Raw genomic sequence first — 26,053 nt, 5'->3', positions numbered from 1 at the left:
TTTTAAAGAATTGTATTGTGTTTATTATTTGTTGCTAATAATATTAATAAATAAATTTTATTTTTGGTTGTTAGAGAAATGGTGAAAGATATTTTTTATTTAAGCCATGTTTCCAGTATGTACATTACAGAAAAAAATAAACAATATGATACCTTGTAATTATCAGAAACATTTTATTTTCTTTTATGCCATATTTTGTACATATTTTATTAGTTAATTTGTCTTTTAGGGAAATTTTAGTTAGTATTTTATGGTCGCTAAACAAGAAGTGTACAGAATTTCATTTTGTTAATAAAAAAGTAACAGTTAACACCTGTGTTCTGTAGTTTAATAGTTATAAAATTACACTTTAATATAGGACATAATACTTCTATCTGTTATGCAGGAGATTAGGGTAAGAAGTTTTCATAGCGATAAAGAAAAAAAAATCTAAATCTTAATCCATATCGGAATCAGCCAATCATATAACAAGAAATTGGTGATTGGTATGGCCATTAAAAAAACCTGATCAAAGCATCCCTACTGCTTACTATAAAGACACTTTAACCATATGGCTAATTTAAACCTCTGCTGATGCCACTTCTGACTATTTCCTGGAATAATTTCTGAGTCTAAAGGCAACCCTGCTTTTGCTACATGCCTTTTCAGTCCCTGTACCTCTGAGCTGTGAGTTGTGATTGTTATGATGCAAGTATGGTCTGACCCTGCAGTATATACCACTGTTGAGAGCCTAGTCTGGAATGGCTGACATTCCATAGGACAACCTCACACACACACACACACACACACACTCATAGTTGGTCATCCCTAGTCAATTCAGAGTCACCAGTTAACCTAATCTGAATGTTTAAGGGAAAAACTCAATACATGTACAGGATTTGACAAGAACTGACATAAGTATTTCTTGGGCTAATGTAGATGAGGCACCAGTGCTTGCCACTGTGTCCATATTCCAACCGTTAGTTATTATTGCTATTGTTGTTCATATTAATGATTAATGCGTTTGCTTATATGGCAAAAGTATTTACCCAGAGTGACTTGGAAAACAAGGATACATTACAGTTATGTACTCGTGCATTTTTTTCATATTGGAGCACAGACAGTTTAAGTGACCTTTTCTATGTTGTGCAGTATTGGATTGGCAACCTTGTTGTTTTACTTCCTCATATAGCTATCACGCCATTAATACTAAGGCAAATGAGTTTAGGGACTTGGTGTGCCAGTCGCAAACCTGGTGACGGGCTCCTGAAAAGAATACTTACATGCATGGGTCTTCAGTCTAGCCAGTACAGCACTGAAACATGATATGAGAGTCTATAATTTATGGGCAAGACAATAAATGGAGAAAATGTACAATTTTCTTTCTAAAGCAACATCATTCCAGAGATGGATTCCTCTTCCTTGGTTAAGCACAAATACGTTTAACGTGTTTTTTTTTTTTGTTGTTTTTTTTTTTTTGTTTTTTGTTTTTTTATTTTGCTGCAAAATCTGTAATTTTAGTAGGTGTGCTGAGATGGTAGTACAGAAAGCAGAAAGCCTTCATTGTGGCAAATGTCATCTCCATTTAATACTGCCTTTTGTTGCTAAATTTAGAGGTTGTCAGCTACTCTTTATCATGTCATTTTGCTAGAAAGAGTTCAAGATAAGAGCAGAGTGAACTGTGTAGTATTTTGCTTTCTTCACAGCCTAATTACCTGGTATGGGACTTTGAGTGAGGTTCACTTTTCTTTTTAAGGTTAAAATGCTTTCTGCCTATATGCATGCTGCTGGTGTGTTTATTTGCTTTTTGCTTTTTCAAATGTGTTTGCTCTATAATGAAGAACACTTTTTATACTCAGCTGAATAATCATGCATTATATTAATTCCTTTTTTTCCCTTTAATGTGCTAGGGTGGACCCTATCCCATATGATACCCCAAAACCTGCAGGCCACACACGGTTTGTTTGTGTCTCTGACACACATTCACGGACAGATGGCATCCAGATGCCTTATGGAGATGTGCTTCTCCACACTGGAGATTTAACAGAGCTGGGGCTGCCCTCAGAGGTCAAGAAGTTTAACGACTGGTTAGGTATGGAGGCTGCTGCCTATTTGTTGTTATTTTTCTTTCGTTCCTGTTTTCTACTGACACCAATTAACCTCTTATCATCTAAATGTCATTCACTGCTTCCTAATTAAATTAACTGTTGTATCATCCTCAGCCTACTGTAGATGGCTAAACAAGCTTAAGCACCTTGCTGGAACTATTTCTTTTTGTCTATTTAATGTATGGTTTTGCAATCTCTAATTCATATGAATTAAATCTTATTTTGTGTTTGGCTTATAACGCTGATTGAGGAAGACTGTTTCAAAGCAGAAGTCTGCCAGTGAATGTGCATGCACCTTCTACTCTGCTTTACTACATCTATAAGTAGTAATTCAGACTTGCAATACTGCCTAATTCACAAATATTCTTATTTATATGATTCAGTCTTGGAAGTAGTATGTGAAATGTAAACATTTTTAAAACAAAGTATAAAGATTTCAAAACCATTTTTTGACAAAAAATGTCATGTACAGTATAAACGTGCATACTGTGTAGATATGTTACGTTCGGCTCTGCATATAATACATATTTATATTCAACTTGACTTCCACTGTATTCATATAGCTTAGATAGTGTGTAAGAGCTGATGATAAACGGGGGCTTTTACATCAATCGCTTGCCAATGTCCTTTCCAGTAATGTGGTTCTTTGGCTGTCCTGCAGTCATTTCATAATTGATTTGCTGTCACAGAGGCTGTTGTTGCACAGTGAGTAAATAGATGCTTTGCCCAAGCGTTCAACATTTTTCAATAAATTCTTTAATATTTTGAAATAGGGTGGACTCGGATGGCAGGCTAATCTGGTAAAGCAACACTGACACAAGCTCTCAAATATATGACTACTGTAAAGAAAAAATACAAAGGCATTATAAGAAAAATACTTTTTAGAACCATGTGCTAAAATTTTGATGTTGCTTAGACTTATCCACTGAACCACATCTCATTCCTTTCCACAATACTCCCCACCACTAATAGAAAAATTAATTCACTGCCCTCTCTTTTCTCCTTTAAGTCCCTGTTTCCTACTTATTGGTGGATATTTCTGTTAATTGCTACTTATTTATCTGTGCTGCCAATCTTGTGACTGGGTTTTTAATAACTATTGAGGAAATAAATAATGCGGTGGGTTGGCACCCTGCCCGGGATTGGTTCCTGCCTTGTGCCCTGTGTTGGCTGGGATTGGCTCCAGCAGATCCCCGTAACCCGGTGTTCGGATTCAGCGGGTTGGATAATGGATGGATGGATGGAAATAAATATTCAGCACTCGATTTCCGTCAGAATAAATAGCTAATATCTCTGCTGAGGTATTTCTCGCATCCAATTGTTTTCTTATCAGCTTTATGACCAGGCCAGTACCAGTTGATACAGTCAGGACCTTAAAAAGAAAGGTTCTTGATACTACTGTATTTATAGGGGAAATGTTGATACTTCTGTATTTATAGGGGAAATGTTTCATCTCTGGCATCACAGAAGACATTCCTTGAGAGCTATTAGATATTTACAATAATGTTTCTGCTAGTGTTAGCTGTTTAGTATAGTTTGAAAAATATAGATTAAAATCATTGACAGTACTTATTATGTAGTATTTAAACAAAAATATTTTAATTACCCATCTTAAGTAAATGGGAATTAAACATTTGTTCTCCATTGTATTTATTTCTGTTGTATGCTGTTACATTTTTTAATAAGTGCAGCTTAACACAACACAAAATGTAAACTTTGCAAGAAATAAAAAAATGTTAAATCAGCCAAAAGATAAAGAGGTCTGATGGTGAAGTACTAGCAAAGTGCAAGTTAATGCATTTCATGGTAGTCAGATAATTACGTAAACACAGTTTAACCACAACTAAGGCGTATCTTTGAATTCTTTATAATGATAGTATATATTTCTAATTTCAGTCGATCATTTATTAAACATTTCACATTTGTTTACTATTAATGAGTTAAATAATTAGAATAGTTGCATATGAACCTTCATTTTTTTCTTGCTCTGATGCAGCTTTTTTTCTTAAGCATACCTCTGCAGGTACTGACTATAAGGTTTTCTGCAGAGACTAACAATAGTGTGTAGTATTTTGTATGTTATATTCTATATTCATTTTCACACTCCCTTTTAAGCATCTATTAAATGATCTACAATATTATGATTACCTCAGATGAGATGGGACTTTATAACTTAAACACTTACTGACATTTCCTTTCTGCAAAAAATTATAGCTAAATGCATTTTATTTTTATGTTTTTGCTACTTGCTTTTAATATTTATTTCAAGCTTGTGACATGTAATGTTTTATTTTGCATCATTACATCAAGTAGTACAATTAAAATGCAGCTCATTTTTATAGACTATCGACTGTACCTTATTCAAACCTTCTTCATTCTCTTGATCAATTAAATGACTAAAATATTTAAGTCAAATGAGAAAATGTTGTTATTCTAAGAATTTAAAATCTGATTATTTTATTTGCCTGCATTTTTGCTTAACATCACGGTCTGCTTTTAACCCAGTTGTGATATTTTTTACATGTACTCCACAAGAGCTTTTCCTCAACCTAATAAAATAAATCATTACAAAGGCATACTTTTATATTTTTACATAAGTGCTTTTCTATCTAGTACATACTACTACAGAACTAATCAAGCCTGTCAATCTGCTGTTTTTCCAGCCTCTTCCTCTGAGGTGTGATTGGTGAAAGCTTGGTTGTGTGTTCATTAATAACAATGTGTAATTCAACTTTACTAAATTTGAAGAATTTTTTTTTATGATTGTGTTAAGGGAGAAAGATTTCTGACCTCTTATTAGTATTATTATATTTAAGTAATTTGTATTCATTTAAAAAAATTTCATATGCATAATAATAATCCTGTGTGCATTTCTTATAATACTCATTTTTGCATGTGTGGATATATGTGTGTATCACTGTAATGCTAGGTGATGCTAAATTTTGTCTATTGTGATATATTATTTAAAATTCATTGACAGTCAGTATTACTGTCATTTACATTTATTATTGCTCAGTCTAAATGAGATGTATTTATACTTTAGCACTCTGTGGTATCCACCAGCTTTTCTGTTCATTTCAGTACCAGAATACCTCTGATTATCTTAGATTAGATTAGATTAACTTTATTATTCTCAAGGGGAAATTTAGATGTTTGCAGCAGCAGAAGAATAAAAACCAAAGTTACAGACTTACAGGACAAGTAATATAATCAATTAATTGATAGACAGATAAATAATGGTATATTGTGCAGAAATTGCAAAATGAACTTAGAGTATAAAAAATAAAGCTAAAAACTATAAGCATTTAGCTTGGGACATCAGCAGGAAGTACTGACTTGCCTGATGCCAGCGGGCAGAATACTGTAGATCCCCAGAGGTGTTTCTTAGCACACCTTGGTGGAAAGAGCTTTAGCTAAAAGTGTTCTAAGCATAGAACAACATGGTGGCTACTACAAACTAATAGAACAATTCCAGCAGTTTGGAAGTTTGTGCTAGATCAAAAGACCAGACTCTACTCAGAAAGCACGGTCTGCTCTGGCCCTTCTTGTACAGTGCTGCTATGTTTGTTGTTAGGCCAGTCCGGTTTGCTGTTTATGTAAACCCTCAGGTGCTTTTAGCTCTGGACCTTTTCCACATACTCCCCCTGAATAATGACTGGTCTTAGAGGATCTTTGACATGCTAGATGTTTACCACCAACTATTTTGTCTTGCTCATTTTGAGTTGCAGGTGGTTCTGCCTGCACCACAAGACAAAGTCCTCCACATGTTTCATGTACTCTGACTCTGCTCCATTATTAATGCAGCCTATAATAAAGGAATCATCTGAGAATTTCTGTAGATTGTAAGCACCACTAATGATAAGCATCTTGAAGCTTGTACCATTATATAATCTAGTCTAATTATCAATTTCTAAATACAGGGGTAGGTAACACTGATCTAACATGCCACACCAAAAGCAGTTTTTTTTTAATTCCTGCCAATTTTTTTGCATTAACACTAGAATTCCTGAAGCCTACGAAAAAACTCGTAATCCCGGCCCACCTTAAATCCCTTTGCACCTCACCATTCAGCATCTTTTGTTTTGTAAATGTGTTGATCAGCACAAGCAGAAAGCAGCCTGCTATCCCATCCCCCCACCGCTTCAGGAATTCTAGTGTTAAATTAAACAAGATTTAATGAGTGGGTTTGATCCCACATTAGCTCTGCCAAATCAGAAAATCCTACCCATATGTATCTTGCCTTGTGTGGAAAGTGCTTAATGGATGAATATCAATTAGCATGCTTCAGTCCTCGACACATTTCTGCTAATTTTTCGCAGTACTTTAGGATAGCTTCTTTGTTATAAGCATAAATGCAAATAATGCAGTTTATTTTTTTTATTTGGTTCTCATTGTTAAAATGCCACTGGTTTCAGAAAAAAAGGAATACTGCATTTAAGAAACCGGAGTCTTAAGAAGAGTGTGAGCTGAAGTGAAGCAAATGGAATGTGAACAATGAACTGATTGTTGTGCCTGAAAAAAACAATTGTGATAATAAGCATATTTTTATTTCATGTTATAGATTTCTAACTAAATATTCAGACAAATTGCTTAATTAAACAAAAGTTCTGTTAATTGGTGAGTTTGGACATCAAATGAAGAAATGGGTTAGAAAAATAATCTGTATCAACCGTGGCACTGAAGTAGTATTGCTTACCTGTTTTACAATATTGTAATAGATTATCATTTGTCAGCTTAGCCCAATTGTAGTGGGATAGACTTTATCATCATTTCTCTTTATTGCTTTTCCATCCTATTCATATGAATTTTCGTTGCTTGCTTTCTATTTAGTATTGCAGCATTGTGACAAGTATGGAACAATAACTTACTTTATGACCGTTGTGCAGCTGGACATTTTTGTAATGATCTGGGTCATCTTATTTTGTGTTTTCAGTTAATTAAAAAAGGAGCTATTTTTCTTTGAATAAAATGGTGCTGATTACACATTTAAAAAAAGTAATGTGAAATAATGCCTTTCACTGGAACTGAGAATGACTCGAATTAAACTTTATAGGAAATGTATGTCTGGTTTGCTTGTTAGTTTTTAGTTTGTTGTTGTGTTCCTTGCATGCTGTATTTTTATGAAATCCGTCAAATTTTAAACCAAGAATTGAAAATATGGATTGACATGGTAATATGTTCTTCAAATATTCAAGTATTTCTTTCTGTTTCATAGCAAACCATAATTTTCCATTTCTTCGCCATATATACTAGTTTAAATTAGACCCAGTTTTTTTCAGTATTCTAATTAGTAGAAAATCCTATAAATTATCTGCAAATGTGCTCATGTGGGACTGTCTTTCCAAATACCTAAAATTGTTAATTTTTTGTTTCTTGGCTTGTGTTTGAACATGGAAGGAGGCAATTAATACTGCTATGATTATCACAGTCTTTCTCAGCACATAAGGTGTGTCACAGATTTGTAAATTCTAAATCAATAATTAGCTTGTCAGCTTTCTGAAATATTTAAATTATTAACACATTCTCCTGATATGTAATTAGAATATGAATTTAGTTTTTGTAATCCTAGCCACTATCTAAAACCTTCTCCTTTGTCAGTGAGAATTATCACTTTAAACAGTAATTATGTATTTTATAATATTGTCTAAAGATATGTAAAACGTAATTTGCTTTTGACACCGGTACATAAGAAAGATTCAAAGAAAAGGAAGCAAATTTGAAAATTAATGGGCAGATAACAATTTTTGTTCTTTACAGAATAACTCTGAAGCTTTCACCACTTTGGAATGTGTAAAGGGGGCATTGCAGCATTTGGGAGAACCCCAGACACAACTGCACAGAGACAAGTCCTGGGTGTAAACACGTTTTATTATACCAATTACCTTACAAAAGGCTTTAACAGTGGCACAAAACAATTCTTTCTCTCTCTCTCTCTCTCTCTCTCTCTCTCTCTCCACTCCTCTAGGCAAAATTTGCCTTTCTTCTACCCGACTCCAACTCGCCTGGATGAGGTCAATAAGCTTCTCTTATCTTGGACTCAATAATACTTCAGGGTCAAATGGAAGCCCCACAAAGAAGGGATCATTAATCCTGGAAGATCACCCTGGTGGCCCTCATGGAACCCAACTGGGCTCTTTCACTGGATTACAGGTCCTAGCATGCTCTGCAACTGTCCATGTGGGAATCCTGACCCAGGGATGCTGCCCTCTAGTGTAGTGGAGTAGCATATAATCCTGACAGGTTATCTCCCTCGGGCTGGATGTTGTTCTTCAATCCCACTCTGCCAACACCAGCATGCCAACTGCACTGGAATCTATTACAACTTTTTAAAACTGAAGAAATATCTTAGTTTTTTTTTTTTTATATTTTATTTTGTCTCCTTACATGTGTCTGCTTTGAGATTGGATTATCTTCATAGTGCTTGTTGAAGACTATGAGACTATTGCCCTACATTAACCAGTACACTAAACTGTTTTCTTATACATTTCTCCTTAAGCATTATTGAAATGTGTCATTCAAGGAGTATTGTTTTAAATACTTTTCTAATCAAGCTGTCGCTTCTTTGTTAATCTATATATATAATTCTCTAAGCCGCCGCCAGAGCGGCACGACACCCATGAAAGCACGCAGGAAGGAGCCACGCCCACACCCATGAAAGCACACAGGAAAGAGCATTGGATACGACGAAAACTCGCAGAGCCACGCCCACCAACTTGGACGCGACGCCTCGGAAAACACGCCGTCATTTCTGTTTGTCTGTGCTACAGTCCGCATGCAGCTCTGAGTCATGTTGACTTTTTGGTTACGACGCACGACTGCGTGCAACATCGCAAACTGTTTTACACGCTACATACAGCAATTCGCATCCGCGACAAACATGCATCTTCTTAGATGGTCCTGCAGGAACACGAAAAACGTTTCCCCACCCACCAACACTCTTTATTCCCCGGCCCGCGTCCACTGATTCCGCGACAAACATGCGTCTTCTTAGATGGTCCTGCAGGAACACGGAAAACGTTTCCCCGCCCACCAAAGCAGGACCATGTAAGAAGAGGCATGTTTGTCGCGGATGTGAATTGCTGAATGCAACGTCTAAAACAGTTTGCGAGGGGTATCCCATGGGATCCTTAAAATAATCCTTTAAAACTGAGGTTAAAACACAATGAAGGAAGCAGTCTTTAAAAACCAATAAGCCCTGTGCCTCTGTTTCATTTGCGTCTCACCTGCTTCACCGATGCAATCTTCCATTGTTTCCTTACTGCAAAGCAGCAGCACTACTACAGCGCCACAAGGCAGTTAAAGAATACACTGGGCTCGATTTTGTTTTCACTTCTGTTTACAGAGATCGGGTTGTAGATAGAATTGTTGCAATGTTACATTTCTTGGTGGCTTGTTACATTACGGATGTTTCACATGTTCATTTTTTCCCCTGTGCTTAAAAGACATTAAAAAAGTGTTTCTCAACTGTGACTCCGGAACATCTCAGTACGCAAGCTATATTGAGCGTCAACAACGAAGACTCGCTACACCTTAATCTACAAGTGCTGACACTTAGCCCTACCGACGAAGTAATTTTCACCAGCGTAGCCTTCTTCGTCACAGACAATCCCGCTTTCAGTCACGGACAATTATATGTTGCTCTCTCCAGAGGTCTATCTTTTCATTCACTCATAGTGGTATCCACAAACCCACCCCATTTGGACAACTGTGTCGTTCAGGAAGTGTTCACCCATCAAAACATAATTATGCGGCGTATGCTACGCCGCGGGTTGGCTAGTATCTGTGTATAGCTTCTAACATCCTCCACATGTTTTCATAAATTCTAGATAGAAATTAAACCAATCAGTTTTTAAAACTTTAGTTCTAAATACATTTATATTGCTGTGTAGTGCAGTTTATTTGGAGGTCATGACATTGAACACTTACTATTCTAAGATTTTTCCTTTTTTATTGTTTGTTTGCCATTTCATTAAGTCTCTCTTGGCCTCTTTAGCTGTGTCAGACCCAAATGAATGCTTATCAAATCTATGAAAGAAAATTTGTTGGTTAAGTATTGTGTTTGCTGTGGTTTTTTGAAGGTCCATTTTTAGCATACAGTTGTCTTATGGCTAATGTAGACTTATGAATTGAGTAAACATTCACTTTTCAATCACCTAATCATTGTACCCACCTATCTAAAAGCATGTTCACTTTAGATCATTGTAAAAACAGGGGAGCGTTTCACAGTTTGCAAAAATAATGTCATACTAATTGCTTCATCTTTTGTTAAATACATTAGGTATCATTTTAGTCAAACTGGCTGCAAAAGCATATGCTGATCTTTTACAGTGAGGATACAGCTGTAGCATTTTCCTTACTTGGTGATTACCCAAGGTTAATCATCTTCATTCGCACTTTTCAACTACTTTAAATAATACCAATATTTATGCACTCAAAAATAACATTTGATTTAAGTTTACTTTTGCCACCAATAGTAAGCATCAAAAAATATGTTAAGATCATTTATGAAGTTCCTATTTTGTTTGCTTTTAATTAGAGAAAGGACAACTTATGCTGTTTGATATTTTATTCCCTTTTCTTAATCTAGCTAGAGCAGCTAGACACAATACATTAATACTTTGTGAATCAGGAACTGCAAAATTGTCCAACAATTGAGGGTTTGAATTATCAAAAATTAGGTAAGATATTAATAGTATTCAAACTCATACTCTTAATAAAAAATATATAATCTTACTGCATGTAACATCTTATAAAATTAATTGCCTTCAACTTTCCCACTAGACTTGTGTGTTTTGAAAGGCACTCACCGCTCATCTCATACTCATTTCTCCAGATGACATATGTTTATGCTTGTGTGTTTGAAATACATCCTTTTTATTTTCAAAATTTGAACTGTGGACTCAATCAGCTATAGGTAAAGTTTACAATAGGTGACATTTTATATATCAGTTAAATTACTGAAAGCTAATATCTAACTCATTGGTAGTTTTAGTTCCTTACTGTATATGCCTTATTTGAAGACATTTTTTGTATATTGAAATGCTTGCATGGTGTAGCTGTGGTAATGGAAAAGTAATGTTCTGCTGGGTTTTTTTTTGGTCATTTCAGTCAAGGTATTGTGTATTACAGCTTCTGTGAACACTGTATTTTTTTATTATTGTTAAAGGTAAAAAGTCAATGCAGACAAGATTTTTAGAGTTATTAGAAGAGCAAATTTCTGATTCTTCAATTGTGCAGATTAGATGCATTCCATTTGTAATATTCCAACAGTGTCAAGTGTACGTCATTGTTAATGAGATGTTCATTGCAAATGATGAACTTCCTTTACCATCAATCATAAAAAATGCAAGTTGTGGTCAGAGGTGGCTGAATGTGATATAGTGGAATAAGGAGAATATCATTTGACCATGCATGTTGAATAAGTACTCTTCAGATTTTAGTAGGAATATTTTACTATGGATAGACTTTCAAAATATTGCTATGATGAGATAAACAGATGTTTATGCTGTTTTCTATTAGAAAATGCCAAATAAGTTTATTTTGCATTCATGTTGGATAGGATAGCATGTTTAAAACCTAATCAATCAGCAAACTATGACTCACATAATTTGTGGTAGATATGAGGAGAAACATTTTGTTGTATGTATGTTTAATATGTGATTGACTTTGAGTGTCAACCTTTACAAATTATTTAGCAAATTTTTCAACAAAACAATTATGTTTTTGTCTTTTTGTGTTTAACATTACTGGCTTGTTTGTTATCTGTTATTATCCCCAAGTTTTCCACAGGTTAATAACACCACTGTTTGTTTTTGCAACTGACTTAGAAGATGATTTGAATTTTTTTTTTTGGTCAGGCTCCAGTCATTGCCACTTCCTTTTATACCATACAGTTTGCTTTTCTCTTAGCTACATCATTGGTTAGTAGTTTATAAATTAGTACTGATGTGTTTTTATATACATTCATACACAGGTATTAGTGGTTCTGTCAAATATCCATAATTGTCTTGATAAGTTCTGATTACCTAATGACCCTGAAAGGGGTGCGTTATTAAAAAGATACAGTATGGTACTGTGTAAGCAAGCAGTTAATAATGATTGAATTCACTTATGTCTATAGGTTTGTTTATTTGATCATAAAAAGTGAACATTAGATTCATTTTCATCTTTCTGATACTAGGTCTCTCATTCATTCCGTGTATCACTAAGGAGTGGCCTCATGACAAAATTTAAGTTAGTGACGTTTCAGTACATGTTTGTTTGTTTAAAAGAGTCACAATATGCATAAATGCCAGGAAAGGCAGGTTTTCTCTGCCAAAACATATTTAAAAACGTTAGAAATTCTGTCCTCTGGCACTGATACTGCGATTGGCTTTTTTTATTTTGCCTTGTATTTAGTTTTAGTCAAACAACATTTAATGCAAAGTTTTTACACAAAAGTACATCTAAAGTTCAAATTTGTACATGATATGGCTTAACACTGATGCAGCTTTGAAGCCTTTAAAACTGTCAAAGACTGTCAAATCTACAGTGCCCTGTCTGCTATGTTTCTTGATTTTTTTTTAACAGCAAATGTACTCAGATGTCCAACTAACATATTATATAAATGTGTTCTGAATTAACAAGTAGGACACAGTATTGGTCTTTTGTTTCACTTGCTTAAAAATCTATGTACTAATTGAGGAAGTGTTTGTAACACACAAAAATCTAAGTGATTAGTCAGTTACCCCTTGGACTTAATAACTGGTTATGGCAACTTACCCCAACAACAACTGCCAGGGCACAGCCCCTAACATCATTGATTAGTCTCTGACAGCACTGTGGAAAAACTTTGACCCACTCCTCCTTGCAGAATTACTTGCTTTAACTCATGACATTTATAGAATTTCAGTATGAACTTGTCAATGATGTTAAGCTGTAGACTTTAACTAGGCCATAATCATCTGATACAGAGGATATTTTCGGGTTCTTCATTAATGGAAGATGGTATAGGTCTTGCAACAAAACATTTCCAAAGAATTACACAAGAGCACCATACTTGGCCGTTAGTATAAAATATTTACTGTGGAACACGGTTGTATGTTTTCTTCAGGTGTAATAGAGCTCATGTCAGACTCTTCAAAATGGACTTTTCATAGATCATTCTTTCAGGACTCTTCAAGATCACCATGTTACACTTTTGCAAACTTTTACTAATTCATATTATTTTCTGTATTGCCATCTTGCCTCTATCCCATTTTTTTCTCCGTGTCTTTCTGGTGGAAGGGTCATAAACCCCCACCTATGCAGAGATGAGCAGGGTCTTCTGATTCACAGATGGTGTTGCAGAGTACTTAGGTTTACTTGACCATTCTAATTTGACCTAATTCCAATTTTTTTTCACAGATATGTTTTGCTGTTGGTATCAATTTTTTTTTTAGATTAGATAAATAACACTTTTAATGTGGTGCTAAATTCCATCACATTTCCAATAGTGCTTTTTCAATTTAAACATTAGAATCAGATTTTCAGTCAAAGATGTGACTTCATTATATCATTTTCATATGACATGCAACACATTAAAAACAGTGGTGTGGGCAGATTGGGACTGAGGCCATTGTCAAAGTTATCACCCATGGACTATTTGCTGGTCACATTGTAAATGCAAATAAAAGCCAACGATTTGCTCCAGTTATATGCATACATTTCTTCAATGCAAAAAACTGCAGCCGTCACTTTTTTTTATTCTTGCATCATAAGAAAGTTGTCAAGCAGTCTTATTAGCAGCCGAGGCATCTGAAATTCCTATGATATTCTAGTTTCTAGTAGTGCTTTGTGGCCCTTCACCCACAAACCAAACCCCCACTCCCACTGCCAGAGTTGATGGAGGAGCAGAGGAACTAAAGATTTATAATAAAGCTGACAGGAGATTGGCCTGTCTTAGACACAGATGGTGACCTCACAGACACCCGGTCATTTAAGTGCTGCCAAAGACAAGGCACAAAGATATATTTCCCACAAAAAAAAAAACAAACTCAATAAAATAAATTTACACAATAAATTTTATTCGACTTCAGAACTTTTTTCTGTGTTAACATCTAATTTATTTCTATTTTAAACTGTGCTAACATCTAATATTAAATAGAATTTGCTGTTGGGGTACCCTTATCGGATCAATAATCTTTTCCTCACTTTGTGTCATTTGGTGCTTGCAAAGTTCAACTGTAATGTAGTGAGGAAATTGGACCATAGGGGCATGGAACACTGTCAAGTGCAGTCTAGAATGGGTGGAAATGTGAAGGGAAAAATGATTTCTGTTATTTCTCATATTTATATTAAGAAGTTGTCATACTGGAAGAGAGGAATGATGAGGGCCCTGGCTATGCCACTGTAGCAGTGCAGGTCAATGCTCAACAAAACTTAACATTGGCCATGCAGTGACCATCTGAAAAAAGAGATGAGCAATAATGTTTTTTTTTCAGTTGAATTTGTAGGTCTAGACGGAAAGGCCCAGTTGAATACCCCATTGAATGAAGCATAACCATAGACATACAGTATGACTGTAGACATCATATAATTTAATATATCTATGAAGAGCTTTTAAATGGCTTGGCAACTCTTTCATCTGAAAACCAATAACCTCAAGAAGTTGATCTCAAAGAGCTGGTTAAATTATTCGCACACCACAAAGAATGAAAAGTATTCCTGCTACACTGATAAAAGGAAAACTTGTACTTCACACTTTATAGGCTTACCTGGTAAATAATAAGTGATATTACTGTTCAACTAAAACAAGACTATACGGCACAGTCTGAATTGTTTTGTGTTACAGATAATAGTGAATTACAAAAAAGTGACTTTCTGTCCACATTTTCTAAGTTAAAACATTTTAATAGACTATGCCTCTGAGCATTCCAAATGCTCCTAGAAAACTTAAAAAATCACCCAGAAAACACAGATGAAGCAAATTGCATCATTACTTGACAGACTGGACCCATTAGCTGTTCTGGGGAAAATTTGTCAAGACTTCTTCTCAGTCGTATGAGCCTTGTTCACGCTCTGTCAGTGGCCTGGATGACTCCCTCATTAAATTATCTTGCCTAGGGCGCAAGAAACCCTTGGACCAGCTCTGCTTATAAAGATTCTTCATTGGCTGAAGACCATGCTTTGGAGTAAGAAAGACAGCATATTTTGGGAAAATAAACTAGCGCTTTATTAACATTTGAAATAGAAAAAAAAATGATCAAAAAAAAAAATGTATTATTCTACAGAACAGTTGGTTTAGCTATATAGTACCAGCTAGAATGTGTAGTGACATATAAATAATTGATGTGGTCCAGAAATGTGTAGAAAGATTTTTTTCCTGTTTTAGTATTACACAGTGCAGCAATTCACATTTTTATTTTTTACAGTTTTAATATATTTCATCTACTATACAGTTGCATTTTTCTTTAAGAGACTTCTGTGTCAGACCCAGCATCTGCAGCATTTCATTGAAAGCACGCATCTCTACAGTGTGAAAAGAGACCATTTCTTTGGATATCTAGCGTGCTACCTGGGTAGTATCCTGTGTCCAGCTTGCACTCTCTCATTTATATTTGGTACCCTTAGCAAAAGCCATTTCACTTAACTGCTGGCCTCCTTTGCCTGTAGTAGTAACATTTCTGGACTGGGATATTCAACCAGAATAAGGCACAACTGACAGTAAAGGTTTGTTTTCTGGGACTCTCTTGCAGTAACTGCCATCATACATAATTTACAAACTACTTCATTTATATTCTTCGGTTCACCCTTTTTAATGGGACTAAAACCAAAGTACCACCAAATTGGTTAGGTTGCATATTTCTTTGTCACAAATTCTTCCAGGTTTTGCTAATAGTTTCACTGACTGTTGGAGAAACAAAAGGAGGGCATCTGCTGGCCAAATATAGAATTAGCCAAGTAAAGGATCTGTTATTTTAAAAAGGAGACAGTTGAACTCTGTAACTATTTACAGATATTTATATAATATAGAAAATACAAAAATGTTCATGCAGCTTTATAGTGAGATAGTGGAACAGCTAATTATTAATAATCCCCAATCAACTATTCAACAAAGCACCCCCCAGGCAAACTCCTACACAGGCAATGTAATTATGTATTGGCAATGTTTTGATATGATGATGTAAACTTTTAAGAACTTGCACAACCTTAGGAAAGAGGAATTTGCCACAGATATTAAAAATTTTCTCTTTCAAAAGTTCTATTACCATTGTGATTGATTAAAGCAGCTACTATTCCCACCACTCTTGCTGTATATCTGTATTCTTCTCTAAATAGAGGGGGAGAAAATCACAGCAGGAATGATGAAACACATAATGCTATAGCTCTACTGTGCTGATGCAACATATTTAGTAAACAAGCATTTAAAATGTAGAAAACTGAAGATTATCAGCAGAAAAAAAAACATTCTGGAATCCATGTTTATGCTTGCGTGTATCACTATTATTACTAGTGCTGGGCAGCGATGAAAATTTCTAATCACGATTAATTGCATGATTGTCTGCGATTGATTGCAGACAATCGCAGCAATCACATTGTTATGTGCAAAATTCAATAATGAACTCAAAAGTAGTGAATTGTGTGTATTTGGTTTGCAAACACTTTAAACAAATAAGGGTGGTGCTTTTTAACAGCAGTATTCCCTTTACATAGTAACAGTTAAAATATTTCTTAATATTTAAATCTCAACTTAAACATTAATGTAATCAAATCAAATATAAAACCAAAGCTATTTGCCACTGCCAGGGCATTAACGTTTTATCTAGTTTGTTATAGAAAAACAAGTTACCCTCAGAGTCCAGAGCCACGATTATAATATAACAGGCAACAGCAACAGCAAGTTAACATTTCTAAATCTGTTTTCTTTTTTATCTGAACAAATACCAGCAGAAACATTTTCTTTTATCAGGGAGCAGCATAAACAGTCTATGTTCAGTAGCAACTCTTTGAGAGCTAATATTTTTTCCAAAAATGTCAGTTTTCTGAAAAGCGCACAAAGCAATGGTTTTACACAAAAATCAACATAAAACATCTGTTGTACCTGTTGTGCCTGCTGTCGGTGCCTGTTTGCAGTTTGCGGCAGCAGCGGCTGCACGAGGGGTGGCTCGGCTCGACAGCTAGCAGGAATGCACGATGGGCTGGATGCCTGGCCGTCTTTGTGAGACAGGTTCGCGGGGGTGGCAATTGCAGTGAGATGCAATATTGTTTGTACTTCCTGTCATCGTAAGGGCTCGTTTATACATCACGTTCAGAACACGTACATGCATACATCATGGCTGCCACACATTCCCAGTGTTCATTTGACGTGTCCTCTGAGCAAGTCTTCAGAAATTAACAAGACGTGTGCGTGAGTTGCAGTACCAACAAAAAGTCAGGGGGTGCAGTGTGATAAAAGTTGGAATGTGACATCAGAGTCTCTTTACTATCAACATGTGACAGAAAGCTGCTTTGAGGATCCTACGGGATCGATGTGTGCGCTTCGATGTTTGATGAATGGTTCGGTGTGGTGAAGCAAAATGCCGACATACAGCCATTCGTGGTGCTTTTATATTCAAGCGTCGCATATTCCCGATTGTTATGACACGATACATTTTAAAAGTCTCACATACAATCTTTTTTGTCTTTTTTTTTTTCTTGGGCTTCCTCCTGACCTGACAGCAGCGGCAAACAGCAATAAATCACCAACAGAACACATTACATTTATGATATTCCAACTCTCTGCACAATTAGAATCCTTAGTTTCATACTTGATATCACTTTCATAATGAAATGCATTAAAGTATGTATGTTACATTTTAACAAATAAATCGTTAATTTTGTTTAAATAATGAATTCCGTTAATAATTACACACATGGGGGTGACACGGTGGCGAAGCAGTAGCACTGCTGTCTCGCAGGGAGTCACGTCGCTGGTATTCCCTGCCTGGAGTTTACATGTTTTTCTTTCTGGGATATCTAGATTTGGTGACACCAAAATGACACTAGTGTATGTGAGTGCTTGTATTAATCTTGTGATGAGCTGATACCCCGTCCATTGATTGTTTCTGCCTCATCCCCAATGCTTGCTGAAATGGACACATCCCTGGAATCCTTAAACATCCTTTACAGAGATGTTGCGTTAAGGTGTCATCGGAATTTAATCGGTGTTCCAAGCAATTCACAACACAGCAAAGCTGAACCTGTTCTCACCGTGTTAATATCTGCCACCTGGTGGATTCTTCCAGATTTACGTAAAGTGCGTGCACAAGTATAAACAGTAAAACACTTGCATAGCAGGATTATCCGCTGGAGCATGTGTCGCGTCGTGTGAAGTATAAACCTGGCCTTAGTGTCTGTCCTTCCAGGAGAATTTTGCCATAGGTGCATCAACTACACGAACGTGTTCAGCACCACGATCAGCTGGGGACTGATCAACTGATGGCGGTACCTTGCTTTCGTTTTCGATCTACATCTCCAGGTCACTTGCATTAAAATCAGAGTCTGGCAAATCAGAGTCAGATTCAGTGATAATATGAAAAAAGTCATCCACTGATTATTTTGCTTTGAGCATTCACTTTGGTATACAGTAATCCCTCCTCCATCGTCGGGGTTGCATTCCAGAGCCACCCGCGAAATAAGAAAATCCACGAAGTATAAACCATATGTTTATATGGTTATTTTTATATATTTTAAGCCCTTATAAACTCTCCCACACTATTATAAACATTTCACGCACAATTATACAGCATAAACCCTTTGTATTCTCTAAGATATTAGGTAAGATTCGTTGAAATTATGTATGTAAACACAGTTTACATACAGTAAAACCTAAATATTATTTTAAAGATATCGAGCGTCTCCGATATCACATATGTTACAGCCATTACGACAGACAGGCCACCAGCAATAAATACGTACAATGCAAGAAAAATTGTATACAGTAAAATGTGTGTACAGTGACACTAAACTATGTACATGTAATAAGTACTGTACGTAAATAATTAATTATGGTTACTCACCAACAATGACACGACAACTTGTCCGATAACGATGAGTTTAATTTTACTGCACAACAAAGGATAGCGTTACAGCTCTTCTAAAGGAGCCTCTTCAGGCGACTGTTTAGCACTGCCGTTGTTCTTCTTCCATCACTCTTCAATCCAAATCCCTAAAGCAGATTCCATCCAGACTACTGCCTTATCACGTCCACTTGCAACTCGTTTTGCGCCGTGGTTAACACTAGAATTACCAGAGCCTACGAAAAAACTCGTAAATCCGTCCCACCTTAAATCGCGTCTTAAATCCGTTTGCACCTCTCCGCCAGAATCCTTTGTCATCTAAATGTGCTGATAAAGCTACTAGCAGCCAGCTATTCCATCCCCCCACCGACTTAGAATGAACTTCTCTCCTAGCTCAAGCCTTGCCTTGATTTGATTACCTGGGATTGAAGTGGAGTTTTACAGTGGAAATAATTCTAGCGTTATTTGGAATACACGCATTTCATGTGTGTTCCATTTCTATAGTTGGCTGTGCAAACACATTTTTAAAACAGAAACGTTTTTCATATTCTAATAGTAAATGACAAAATGTAGGCATAAACTATATAACGTATGAAGCCTGAAGTCCATATATCAAAGAAACACTTTCACAAAAGGTACAAATAAAAGAACACGTGCGCCTTCATGAAAAAAAAAAAAAAAAAAAAAAAAGCCGCGTTAGCATGCCACATTGACTTTCTTACTACAACCGCCGCAGTGGTGTAATGGTATCAGCGCCTGACTGGGAATCAGAGGGTGGCGAGTTCGATTCCTCACGGCTCCACTTCGAAAAATTAACTGCTCTTATTCTTACAATTTTAGAATAACAATATAAATTTGATTTCAGTCTGTAACAGGCGGTGTAACTTATGATACTGGTAAAGGTTAGCTTTTTTTTTTTTTTTTTTTTATTCACTTTTCATTCTCGCAGTCACATTCAGAATCAATCCATACAACCCCATCTGACACAGCTGGTTTCACATAAATAAAAGTGCACTTTTATTCAAGACTATAACCGAAGAATAAAGAAAGCAAGTTACAGTTGGTGGTTGATACAACAGCTTGCATGGTGCAATGTTAAGAACTGCTGATTTCCGATCCGTGCTATATAAAATCATCACATTCAAATATTAACAGTTCCCACACACCCAAGGTCCGCCATTCCTACATTTACAACATGTGTACTTGTTGCAGTGTACACACCTCTCTGTGCTATGGTTCCTATTACAGTGAATGAGCACCTGACACTGTACTTTCTTCCCTGGGGGAAGCTGAGGTCTTAGAACGGAAGTTTGTTGACGCTGTATCATCTTTTCTTTTTCCATCGCCTTTTCCTGTAAGAAGCGACGACGAAGTTCCTCTGCAAGGTGAGCCATGAACACTCTTCTTTTCTCAGCGGACCCCGTGCATGCCTTATACAGTACGTGTGCGTTCATCGCTGCTAGGTCAAGGATGTTGTACAACACAGCAACCGGCCACCTGCGTGTTCCTGTGCGCACTGAACAAGCACGCGCCGTCTGGTCCATGATGTCAACGCCACGCTGGGGAAAAAAGAAAGACAAATATATGTGACATTTTGAAGAAATCATTTTATCACCAGAAGAGCACCAGAATACTTCGTCACACTAATATTTTTTTCATTAGCATACCTTCATGTGGTTGTAGTCTGTGACCGTGTTTGTTTTTTTTTTTTTTTATCTTGCCCAATCTCCACATCATGGTGCATTGTGCTGAGAATGCAGACAGACTTCATCTTTTTGGGCACATACACTGTCAGCATGGCACTGGGAGATCTAAACACCAGCGTGGAGAATTGTTCGTGTACTGAACTGACTTTAGCTGCAGGTGGAAGTTCCCGTCGCACTTTATTCATGGTGCCAAGCAGAGCTGTATTGCGGTGCAGCAGTCTATTAGCCAGCGAAAGTGACGTGAAGAAGTTGTCTGTTGTTACGGTTCTGCCTTTGTCCAGAAATGGCTCCATAAGCTTTATGACCACAGACTCGGAAAGTCTTTCTCCCGTGGGACGACGGTGATCTTTTCCTAAATAAGGAGTGGCATTGCACATGTACTTTGTCTCCAAATCTGCCGCAATCCAAAAAGGCAGAACCGTAACAACAGACAACTTCTTCACGTCACTTTCGCTGGCTAATAGACTGCTGCACCGCAATACAGCTCTGCTTGGCACCATGAATAAAGTGCGACGGGAACTTCCACCTGCAGCTAAAGTCAGTTCAGTACACGAACAATTCTCCACGCTGGTGTTTAGATCTCCCAGTGCCATGCTGACAGTGTATGTGCCCAAAAAGATGAAGTCTGTCTGCATTCTCAGCACAATGCACCATGATGTGGAGATTGGGCAAGATAAAAAAAAAAAAAAACAAACACGGTCACAGACTACAACCACATGAAGGTATGCTAATGAAAAAAATATTAGTGTGACGAAGTATTCTGGTGCTCTTCTGGTGATAAAATGATTTCTTCAAAATGTCACATATATTTGTCTTTCTTTTTTCCCCAGCGTGGCGTTGACATCATGGACCAGACGGCGCGTGCTTGTTCAGTGCGCACAGGAACACGCAGGTGGCCGGTTGCTGTGTTGTACAACATCCTTGACCTAGCAGCGATGAACGCACACGTACTGTATAAGGCATGCACGGGGTCCGCTGAGAAAAGAAGAGTGTTCATGGCTCACCTTGCAGAGGAACTTCGTCGTCGCTTCTTACAGGAAAAGGCGATGGAAAAAGAAAAGATGATACAGCATCAACAAACTTCCGTTCTAAGACCTCAGCTTCCCCCAGGGAAGAAAGTACAGTGTCAGGTGCTCATTCACTGTAATAGGAACCATAGCACAGAGAGGTGTGTACACTGCAACAAGTACACATGTTGTAAATGTAGGAATGGCGGACCTTGGGTGTGTGGGAACTGTTAATATTTGAATGTGATGATTTTATATAGCACGGATCGGAAATCAGCAGTTCTTAACATTGCACCATGCAAGCTGTTGTATCAACCACCAACTGTAACTTGCTTTCTTTATTCTTCGGTTATAGTCTTGAATAAAAGTGCACTTTTATTTATGTGAAACCAGCTGTGTCAGATGGGGTTGTATGGATTGATTCTGAATGTGACTGCGAGAATGAAAAGTGAATAAAAAAAAAAAAAAAAAAAAGCTAACCTTTACCAGTATCATAAGTTACACCGCCTGTTACAGACTGAAATCAAATTTATATTGTTATTCTAAAATTGTAAGAATAAGAGCAGTTAATTTTTCGAAGTGGAGCCGTGAGGAATCGAACTCGCCACCCTCTGATTCCCAGTCAGGCGCTGATACCATTACACCACTGCGGCGGTTGTAGTAAGAAAGTCAATGTGGCATGCTAACGCGGCTTTTTTTTTTTTTTTTTTTTTTGCATGAAGGCGCACGTGTTCTTTTATTTGTACCTTTTGTGAAAGTGTTTCTTTGATATATGGACTTCAGGCTTCATACGTTATATAGTTTATGCCTACATTTTGTCATTTACTATTAGAATATGAAAAACGTTTCTGTTTTAAAAATGTGTTTGCACAGCCAACTATAGAAATGGAACACACATGAAATGCGTGTATTCCAAATAACGCTAGAATTATTTCCACTGTAAAACTCCACTTCAATCCCAGGTAATCAAATCAAGGCAAGGCTTGAGCTAGGAGAGAAGTTCATTCTAAGTCGGTGGGGGGATGGAATAGCTGGCTGCTAGTAGCTTTATCAGCACATTTAGATGACAAAGGACTCTGGCGGAGAGGTGCAAACGGATTTAAGACGCGATTTAAGGTGGGACGGATTTACGAGTTTTTTCGTAGGCTCTGGTAATTCTAGTGTTAAAGGACACTGCGGCCGTAGATCTTATATGCTTTTCCTCCGTTTTAAATAAAAAGAATCGTGGACTCATTGATGCTATAATGGTGTCCTGCAGCGGTGTAGCTGTTTCCTTCCTTCAACATATCCAAAACTTTTACTTTTTCTGCAATTATTTGCATCTTCTGTTGGCGCTTGGACACGGCTCCTGAAGCAGTAGCACGTTAATGCTGAATGAGTGAGATTAGACTTCCTGGTTAATGCAGCACTCCGTCACTGAGCCAGTCAGCAGCACACAGGAACTTAACCACGTGCTCTGATTGGGTAGCTTCTCAGCCATCCGCCAATAGCGTCCCTTGTTTGAATTCAAATGCGTCCCTTGTTTGAATTCAAATGGGCAAATCAACTGAGGAAGCACACGTACTGTAGACCGCAGACATCCGCGAAGCAGTGAAAAATCCGCGATATATATTCACATATGCTTACATTTAAAATCCGCGATGGAGTGAAGCCGCGAAAGACAAAGCGCGATATAGCGAGGGATCACTGTATCTCCACATGCCATTTTAGAAGCTGTTTGCTCTTCGCTACTCTTGCACACACAGGGAATCAAGGTCAAATCAACAAAGCTAACTTTCCTTCTAGCAGAAGCGTATCGAAATGCGCTGTAACAAGAATATCATTGATCTCTATTGATCACTAGTGAGACCGAGGCTTTCGGAATAATAATAATAATAGCAATAATAAAAACTGTGTTAATGTGCGATAAAATAATTGTCTGCATTAATTAATGTGATAATGTATTAACTTGCCCAGCCCTAATTATTACACATGTGCAGGGCGAAAATATCACCTAAACTGGATGTAGCATAAATGCTCATCCTTGTGTAATGTTAACACAAACATTAGATCAGAATTCTTCATCAATTCAGATTGGGGCATATAGACCCAGTAGTGTAAACATAGCATTAGTGCCTCAATAAAACAATGGTGTTCTTTGCTTTCAGAGAGATTTTGGCAGGATGACCACTCCTGGGAACTTTGACTGCTGTACCAAACTCTCTTTTTTTGCCCTGTTGACTGTAGTTATTGTTTAATAGAGACCTAGAATTTTAGCAGTCGGTTTATAATCCCTACTAGAGTAATAGACATCAATAGCATTGCTCCAGACTGCTAGATCCTGCATACTGATATAGGTGGTGTGGGGTTGCATCAGTGTGTACCTGGAAAGTATTTTCAGCCCTGAAAATTTTAAAAAGCTAGAAGCACACCTTTTTGTTTAAAAGGACAGGAAAACAAGCTAGTTTGAAAATGATCTACAGTTGCTTAATGGGCAGGTATTGTTAGGTTTGATTTATATGAAACTACTGGGGAGTCCACTGTCAATTTTAAAAGAAAGTCAAAAACAAAGTGGAACACATTCACAGTCCTAGAGAACTAGACCAATTAGTCACGCCCCTCTCCTTGGCTTTCTGGAGTAGTCTGTGCTAGGCTGTCTGGTCTGATGGCAGAATCTTTCCATCTCATGATTCAAAGGCTCCCTGTATCCCAGATTACTTTTCCATTGGAAGTAGAGCAAGTAGTACCAAGAGCAACAACGGGATGATGAAAATAGAAACAGAGTAGAGGATTTTGCATGAGGACCTTAATTTCCATCAATACAAAGTGATGGTAGTGCAGCAACTCGCTGAGAGACTCTAAGAGCCATAGAGAGTTGTGCGTGAACATTCTGCAAACCGTTCATCGAGATGCCATTGTAATATGCAGCAACAAGGCACATTTGCATTTAAATGGTTGCGTAAATAACCAAAACTTTCGCTATTGGGCTGAAGCCAACCCTCATGAACTTCATCAGAAACCACTGCACAGAGATCGTGTTACAGTTTGGTGCACCTTTGCAGAATTCAACGTTGTAGGTCCTTACTTTTTTGAGGAGAGGGCAGCAACATTCACCATTACGTCAGAACATTAAATTGAAATGCTAGAGAACTTTTTGTGACCCCAACTAGAAGAGAAATGAATGTGGTGGATGGCTGGTTTCAACAGGATGGATCAACAGCTTATATGGCGCGGAGATCCATACAAGTTTTGTGGGAGATGTTTCCAGGGAAGCTGATTTCCCTGCATGGCTATGTCAGGTAGCCTTCACATTGGCCTGATCTTGCTCCATGCGATTTCTTCTTGTGGGGCTATCTAAAGCTGAAAGTATACATACACAATCCTCAAACTCTTGAAGCCCTCAAGAATGCTATTCACCACAAAATCGCCGCTATTCCCCTTGAAATGGTTGAATGAGTCATGCAAGCTTGCAGAAATCATCTCGAAGAGTGTATCACTAATGATGGCCACCACCTTGAATACATCATTTTTAAAACACTTTGGAAAAAAGTGTATTTTGTATACCCTTTCTTGTGTCGTAATGAAATTTATTTTATCTTTGTAGTGTTTTTGTAGAATAAACGTTTGAAATGTGGTGCTTCTTTTTGGCACATCCTGTACTAGACAAAAATAGCGACTGTCTAGCTTGGTTTTTAAAATATGTCACCGAAGTGACATTTCATATAAGTTGACCGGTCATTTCACAGCTTTGACATCCTGTAACTAAATGCTCAATATGACACTCATTTTATTAATTCTTTTAATCTTTAGTAGGCTGGCATCTTATGATCTTAATGCGTGTTCTGATTTGTAAGCAATGATAAGATCAGTTAGGTATGAAGGGTCTTTATCATCTGAGGCAGTGTATGTTTAAAGAAGAATTCTGGAATCAACCGTAAGCTTAACTGAAAGCCAGTGTTGGGATTTGATAAACTGAGTTATGTGTTTTGTATTTTCCAGTTCTTGTAATGATTCTTGCAGCAACATTTTGAATATAAAGTAAAGTAGTCAATCCTATTAAAAAAAGACTTTTCTAAATATGCAGAATACTGAAAAATTAATTAATGCATTTATTTCTAAGGTGGAAAATACACGTTTTAATAACAATTCTTTACATTTATATAGTACTTTTCTCACTACTCAAAGCACTTTACATAGTGAGTTGGAGCCACTTCAAACTAATTTGTAGTATGCATCTGGATGATGCAACGGCAGAC

General features: G+C 37.0%; 1 protein-coding gene across 1 annotated transcript in view; it reads left to right on the top strand.

Annotated features, from left to right (window-relative positions):
- LOC114645938 (metallophosphoesterase MPPED2) overlaps positions 1-26,053 on the top strand; it is a 294,515-nt gene that overhangs the window by 89,062 nt on the left and 179,400 nt on the right. Inside the window, exon 3 of the mRNA XM_028793865.2 lies at positions 1,890-2,071. Within this exon, the coding sequence (XP_028649698.1) occupies positions 1,890-2,071 (182 nt within the window). The remainder of the gene's footprint in view (positions 1-1,889; positions 2,072-26,053) is intronic.

The sequence above is a fragment of the Erpetoichthys calabaricus genome, chromosome 2 (genome assembly GCF_900747795.2).
Source record: "Erpetoichthys calabaricus chromosome 2, fErpCal1.3, whole genome shotgun sequence".
Taxonomy (NCBI): Eukaryota; Metazoa; Chordata; class Cladistia; order Polypteriformes; family Polypteridae; genus Erpetoichthys; species Erpetoichthys calabaricus.
The sequence above is the reverse complement of the archived record's forward strand: the minus strand, read 5'-3'. Positions and strand labels throughout refer to the sequence as shown.